Source organism: Cibotium barometz, chromosome 21 (genome assembly GCF_041138505.1).
Source record: "Cibotium barometz isolate CiBa-2024 chromosome 21, ASM4113850v1, whole genome shotgun sequence".
In the NCBI taxonomy this organism is placed as follows: Eukaryota; Viridiplantae; Streptophyta; class Polypodiopsida; order Cyatheales; family Cibotiaceae; genus Cibotium; species Cibotium barometz.
This window is the reverse complement of record NC_141066.1, coordinates 51,894,249-51,901,874: the sequence shown is the minus strand read 5'-3', so window position 1 is coordinate 51,901,874 and position 7,626 is coordinate 51,894,249. Positions and strand designations below refer to the sequence as shown.

Genomic DNA, 7,626 nt, shown 5'->3' with positions numbered 1-7,626 from the left:
GAGAGAGAGAGAGAGAGAGAGAGAGAGAGAGAGAGAGAGACTCAAAAAGAAACTCAATGTGTGTGTGAATTTAGGTTTGAGAATGGATATTTATATTACAATAATGAGCCAAATTGTTCTCTAGATGAGGCTAACCATTTAACAAACTTTTGGATCATTAACAAAGTGTGTGTGAGACTCAATATAAAACTCAAGTGGCAAACCTATGCCATGTGCCCATTCATGATGTAATCTTTATATTTTTTAACTTTGAATACTCATTTTGTAACTTCCTAAACTTCAAGAATGGGATTTTTTGCAAGTTTTGCTCTATAATTTGACTAGTGATATTCCAAACCCCACTACTATTTTTCACACCATAATCCAACTAAGTGATACACATACTTTGCTTGCAAAATCATACCAAGTCTTAAGTACTTGCTTAATCGTTTTGAAGGAATTGGCTTCAATTTATCATAGCCTATTAATATTGTGAAAAATCTTAAGCTAAACCTACTAACATAGGTTGCCATGCACATTGGGTGGTAGGACACTTTAAGAGTTGTCATGGTCCATGTTAGGTAGTGTATACGTTATAAAAAGCTAGGTGTGCCAACCAGAGAAACACGTATTAGTTTGAGTGGAGTAAAGAGAAGTAACTTATATTAGTTTAAGTGGAATAAAGAGAGGTACATTTTTAACAAGAAAATGGTAGCCATAAGCGACTTGCAAAAAGTTAGCAGTATATAAAAATTCTTATTATATAATAAAAATAAGTGATTCAAAAGGTTGTGCCCTAAATTTGCTTAGCATGTAAAATAGATTATAAATGCAAAACTAAAGTTTTGTAAAATTCATCTCCTAACTTTCTATGGAGTAATAAGCAATTATGACGAAGATAACACAGAGAAAAATATGGCAAGATAGAAGGCTTGGGTTTGCTTTTTTAAGTGTCACTATGCATTTGAGAGAGAGAGAGAGAGAGAGAGAGAGAGAGAGAGAGAATGTGGCCATTTATAAAGTAATTTTTGGTAATATATCTTCTATTGGGTAGATTGATTATATTGGCATGTGCTTCACTCCTATTGGGGTGGGTAGATGAGTCCGATTAGGTACCAACTAGGTAGTGGGCATTCTATAGAAATCTAAGTGTACCCACCCAAGAAATCATTGGAGATAGATGTTACAAGAAAACGGGTGGCATAAGAGACCTCCAAAATCATTTCGGCTAGTGGTAGCACCCATGCCTCTCTAATCGGTTTCAAAGCTACCTTAAAATTCTTTTTTTCTTGAATTAGTTGGAATTAGAAAGTACAACACAACACACACACCCATGCGTGCCACCGCTTGCACAGTGAAGGCTTGAACCCATGGCCTTGGGACTCTCAAGCAACACCTCTATTCCCTGCACTAACTCGCGGTCAGCAATTTAAAGGCTGCAGCACCACAGTCTTTCACATTTAAAAAACCTGCAAAAATATAAAAACATTCATTATACATTAAAGAATAAGCTACACTGAATATATTATATATTGTAAGGGCAGGATATTTTGTTTTTCACGGGGGGTATTTATCTCAAACTTTTTAAAAAAATATAAAAGGTTTAAGTTTGATGCAAAAAGAGGTTGGGAAAACGTACTTTTTCTCTCTCTCTCTCAGACATGAGTGATGTGCAATATAAATACCTTATGGGATTAGCTCTGTCTGTTCTCGGAGGGAGAGGGAGCAACATATTTGATGAAAGCTCTGTTCGTGGACGTCTGTGTCAAGAAAACCCCTCTAAACCAAGCGCAGGTCGCTAGCTTTCTCTCCCGCCCTACCTTCTCCTTTCCAGGTACCAATTTGTCTCTTTTCCTTAAAAAATACCATCTAATAATCTCAGACCTCCTCAGGCGCGTAATTAATTTGCATTTATTCTTCAAATCGGAGCTGTAATTTTTAGCTTTTCCTCTATACTAAACACCTATGCAGCACATACACTTTTAGGGTACTTGCATGGTGAGCGTGTCTGTATACTGCCCTAAAAGACTCGATTAGGGCTGATGCACAGGATAAAGTGGTTGCGTAGGATATAGGTCAGCAATCACAGCAGGGCAATTGCGTAGTACATGCTTTTTTCCTAATGTAAGTCCAGGAAGAATCCTAAGCAAATTCGTTAACCCTTAAGTCTTGGCGATAACAATTGAGCATATGACATAGCTTGCACATCCTTTTATTGTGAGCTTGTCTAGGATAATGGCATATGAGCATCTCACATATTTATTTCCTGTTGTAAGTACCTCAGTAAAAGCTATGAATCCTAGATTCTATAGCCTAAAGGCATGCTTACAGGTTATCACATTCTATGGTGATTAGTAAGTACATGTAAATTATATGCTTTTTATGCGATGTGAACCTCAGAAGAACCTTTAACCTAATCCTCAACACAATATAAGTGCATGTGAGCACAAGTTATGTGCATTTTTATAATGTAGCATATACGGTTACGTTAGAAAAATCCCAAACCCTAAACCCTAGAACAATGTGATCTGTGCATACCACATATCATATTCATTCATCTTATGTGTTTAAGGCAGTTGTGTAACTATGCCTTCCAACATTCAAAGCACTAGAGTTTGCGGGCGAGCTTGCGCCTAAGGTCCAAGTGGTAAAGTTGCCCATACAAATGCTAAACAAAAAGCAATTTTATTAAAAGCTACATTTTTAGACCTTCATGCAGTTTTTTTCCCTCACCGGCGGGTAGGCACGCGGCCTTGGGGGCGAGGGGTGACCCTTTGAATGTGGGGATTTGGGGGGCCGTGTGGGACCCCCAGAGGAGGTGGGATTGGGGATGCCTACCTGTGGCCTCTGGCGCCAGTTGGGATATCGTGTGATAAATGCGAGTAATGGTGCGCTCCAGGAACCGCTACCTCAGGCTCTGTGAGAAGAACTGCGGCCCTTCTGTCTGGCCTGTAGCCATTGCAGGTGTCGGGTGCGCTCCAGGAACCGCTACCTCAGGCTCTGTGAGAAGAACTGCGGCCCTTCCGTCTGGGCCTGTAGCCATTGCAGGTGTCGACGATCTGCCACTCTTGACTTTGTGGCTGTCTGGTGGTGCTGCAGTACCTGCACCTGTGCCTGCTAAGCGGAGGCATGCCAATCAGCTTATTTTCTTATATCTCCTTGGCCTACAAACACATAACATGCATCCTCGGAGATACCTCTGAAGATGTAGTTTTACCAAGATCATTTCAATTGGACACCAAGGACAAATGCAGTTATTGCTATGGGTAGGCTTGAAGGGTCCAGCAAACACATGCTTGTCATGGAGCTGGCTGACTCGCTAATCAGCAACGTTGGTATTTTTTGCCAGAAAAGGGCTCTTTCCCTCTAGTCTAATGAGCAGAAGGATGAGAGAGTGAACCTTATAAGGTCACCCTTTCTATTGGAGGAAAGAAGCTTTTTATGGTCCTAGAATTGGATGACACGAGAATTTATTTGTACAGTATTTAATTTAATTGACATCTTACACGTGAGTCGATACTTGGTTTGGAATGAATGCCAATACAATGCTATTTTTTCTAGATTGTTTTTTCTGTTTGCTGTTTACTCTGAGTATGAAAGCTGATATAGTTTTTCATGTGTGCAGAATGGAAAGCAGCAGCTCAGATGCATTGCTTGGAGGTAACAGCGAAGCTCTGGCTGAGCAAGCATGCACGCTTCAAGTGGAAGACAGGTTTTGTGGTACAGGTTGTGGATTTTCAGATGAAAAAAGTAGAGCAGCAGATGCACATGCCAGATCAGCTGCTGCTAAAAAGCTTGGTGTGGCTATAGTGCTGTGTTTGATATTCATTGCAGTGGAGATTGCAGGTGGCCTGATTTCAAACAGTCTTGCTATCCTCACAGATGCTGCACATCTGCTTTCAGATGTTGCAGGCTTTGTGATCTCTTTGTTTGCAATCTGGGCTTCAAGTTGGGAGGCCACACCCCGGCAAAGCTATGGATTCTTCAGGCTTGAGATTCTTGGTGCCCTTCTGTCAATCCAACTCATTTGGCTTTTGACTGGCGTCATTGTCTATGAAGCTATCTACAGAATCTTACATACTAGTGAGCTAATAAATGGCCGCCTCATGTTTTTTGTTGCTACCTTTGGATTATGTGTGAACATTATCATGGTTTTCTTACTAGGGCTTCATGGCCATGACCATGCACATGGGCATTCACATGGAAATATTAAGAATTCTACATCGGATCACATCCAGTATGAGGACTATAATCACAATCAATCACATGACCACGACCACGACCACAACAACGACCATGACCATGACCAGCATGAGGGTCATCATCCTCACGGTGATAACAGTCCATCATCAGAGGAACCCATGTATACTTTTCATGAAGTTGGAAGAAGAGACAGTTTTAAAGTGGATATTGACATTGAATCAGGGAATAGATCCAAGACAGAGAACTCAAATGCTGGTAGTATCAATGTCAAAGGGGCCTGGCTTCATGTTTTGGGTGATTTGATACAAAGTATTGGGGTGATGATTGGAGGTGCAATTATATGGGTTAAACCTGAATGGAGAGTAGTTGATTTGATTTGTACACTCTTGTTTTCGGTGCTTGTTCTCGGGACTACTATCAAGATACTTAGAGACACAACAGAGATTTTGATGGAGAGCACGCCTCGGGAGATTGATGTTAAGAAACTTGAGAAAGGGCTTTGTGAGATACCAGGAGTCATTGCTATTCATGAGTTGCACATATGGGCAATCACAATGGGGAAGACCTTGCTAGCATGCCATGTGACAATATATTCAGATGCGGATGCGGATGCTATTCTTCTGAGAGTCTTAGGTTATTGTGATCGAGTTTTCAATATCAGTCATGTTACTGTGCAAATTGAGAGGCATTGGGGATGTCTGGCTCCTTGATGGGTCAAACCAGTGGACCTCAGAAGGCATCCGATATCAAAAAATTGCAAATGGCTGCCTGAAGGTGCCATTAAGTAATTCAGCTCAGTTACATGCATCACTAGAGTACACTTGTGAAGGGCCATTGTAATGAGATTTATCTGTACAAGAGTGTGGTCATTTTGTGCTGGCGTTTCACCAGCATCATATGAAGGGCCATTCTAATGGCGTTCACATCTTTGCATGCAGTCAACTGTAGTCCTTTTGTCCTGTTGTCTTTGGTTGATCCCTCACCTATGGTCCACAAGCTACAGGCTGGAAAGTGCACGTGTTTTCAGGAGGTAGTGCCATGCAAGAGCAGCAAAGGACGGGGTGTGCCTAGGCTTAAAATAGAGCTCAACACAACGAAGCAACAGCAAGTTGCAAAAATCAAAGCTCATACATATCAAGGGGCTCTTCATTAAAGCTTTTAGTCTCCAAAGAACTCATGGTCTCATGACTCTCTTTGGCAATATCATGCTAAGCCAGTGACTTAAGGAGTTTAGGGCTGCTGCTTAGCAAGGATTGAAAAGAGATTACCTTTCCCTTACATGTAAAGCAGCATGGCCTAGTTGTAAATGCCAACCCATATAAATCTAATTTTGAAATTGTTCTAGCATTTTCCATGAAGTCTTTACCTTTGTGAAGGCATCCTTCATTATTGTCACACGCATGGCAAGTGGACATTCTTAACCCCCAGTTTTGGCTATGTTTAGGAACCTTTTCAGGCATTGACCAGCTTTTCATGGGGTTTTTGGTATTTATTTGTCCAAGCACCTGGCCGACAGCAGTCGGTCAGGTGCTTGGACAAATAAATACCAAAAACCCCATGAAAAGCACCTGACCGACAGCAGTCGGTCAGGTGCTTGGACAGCAGTCGGGTGGTTGTCCATGGGATAGGTCACAGGCTTAGGTGTTTCCTTTTGGAGGCCATGATGGCTAGGATCTATGTACATATTGATACATATATACAGAAAACACTATTGCAACAACATCTCTCTCCCCTCTGTGTTCATATTTGTGTTTTGCACAGTTCTTAATACATGCAGTTCTTCTGCATATGACAGCTTGGCATGAGTCCGAGAGGCGCTAAATTTGGAAAAAAAGCACAGTACAAAGGTGGCTGTTTTTTTGAGCCAAGTGGTTCTTCGACATCAGGTATCCTGGTGGAGGCAGAATGAGGGCAGCCATGGGGTATAGAGCCCCCATGTGGGTATCATGGGGTATAAAGCTCCCATATGCTCAGCCCAGCCGCCATGGAATGAGGATGAGTGGAGGAACAAGGGGTTTTCGAGAAGGGATCAAGCGCTCAGCCCAAGAAGAACAAGTGCACGTTTCTTAACGCAAAACAGAGCATTAGAGATTGGAGGCTTTCAAGACAAGATCCAAGTCGTCAAGAGTGCCTCAAGTTTTGGATGCAGGATGCCAAGGATGGAGTGCATATAAAGTCAAAGGATGATGGCAGTCATCTAGAAGGAAGGTGGATTCCCGTCATCAAGCTTAGCGGGAGGGAATGTCTCATCCATGGCATGTGGACATGCCTACCTCCTACTTTTGGCTATGTTTAGGAACCTTTTCAAGCATGGATCAGCTTTTTTATGGGATTTTTGGTGTTTATCTGTCCAAGGACCTGGTCGACAGTCAGAGTGCTTGTAGGGGCAATTCCACTAGTTTTTAAATATCAAGTTCAGTCTAATCATTAGTCATCTAATTTAGGTTTGTGGGACAGGTCATAGGCTTAGGTAATTCCTTTTGGTACCTTTTGGTTTAGAAAACACTTTTACAACAACATATCTCTCTCCTCTTTGTTTATCTTTGCACTTTGCATGGTTCTTAATACGTGCAGTTCTTCCGTATGTGATAATTATGGTATTGTTGATGCAAGCGAAAATGGAAACGGTTGACCCTTTGGAAATGAAAACGGTCGAAGATGGGAAACGAAAACGGGCAGGAAACGGCATAGCCTTTTACTTGAAACTTAGTGAAGAAAACTAGGAAGCAAACATGGAAACATCATTGTAAAATAAGATACATTACAAGATACACGTTACACATTACATATTACAGATTTTAGAAATCTTGAAATAAGAATCAAGATACATTGCAGAATACTAAATAGAAATGGAACTTCATGATTCGTTACTCATGTAACGTTCAAAGTCTTGAGATTTGAGATCTGTCACATGAAAATATTGAAGTCTCATGAAGAAAAGAAGTACAAGGTACAATGCTCAATGAATGTACAAAGAGCTAAATCAGAAATATCAAGAGTTGACTCAAGACTCAAAACTCAAGCATAAGTTATATCAACATCAACAAGTGGACTCAAGTTGCCATCAAAGGCCTCATCATATCCTCCTCCTCCTCCTGAAGGGCCTACTCTACTATGAACCTCTGTAGATCTACTATCCGTCTTATGTACATGATCATTACACTCTGGCTTGAAGGAAGAAGAAGGTAACTCAACAAATGCCTCTAGCATAGGACATGCTATCTGGCCAAGAAGGCACAAGTTTGCACTCACAAAAATAAGATCACTGGCTTTTTGTGTGCCTAGTCGATTCCTCTTCTTTGATGCAATGTGGCCAAGGGTGCTCTATAATTGCTCAAGAGGAGAGGATGAGCATTCCTGACTCAAAATGAGTACTGCTAACCGCTGAAGCTTACGTGTACTGACACCATACTCCTCCCACCAAAGAGCTGCACCCACCTCAAG

At 41.4% G+C, this 7,626-nt stretch overlaps 1 protein-coding gene across 1 annotated transcript; it reads left to right on the top strand.

The window, feature by feature from the left end:
• The first annotated feature begins 1,602 nt into the window (after positions 1-1,602).
• On the top strand, positions 1,603-5,902 carry LOC147627342 (metal tolerance protein A1-like). Its single transcript, XM_086815975.1, has 3 exons — positions 1,603-1,813; positions 3,605-5,709; positions 5,773-5,902. Exon 2 carries the CDS (start codon positions 3,606-3,608, stop codon positions 4,890-4,892), a length of 1,287 nt encoding a protein of 428 aa, XP_086672101.1. The 5' UTR covers positions 1,603-1,813; position 3,605; the 3' UTR covers positions 4,893-5,709; positions 5,773-5,902.
• Positions 5,903-7,626: the final 1,724 nt, after the last annotated feature.

What these genes read in the sequence shown, in the direction of transcription:
- LOC147627342 (XM_086815975.1), top strand. Translation starts at nt 3,606, where the DNA reads ATGGAAAGCAGCAGCTCAGATGCATTGCTTGGAGGTAACAGCGAAGCT.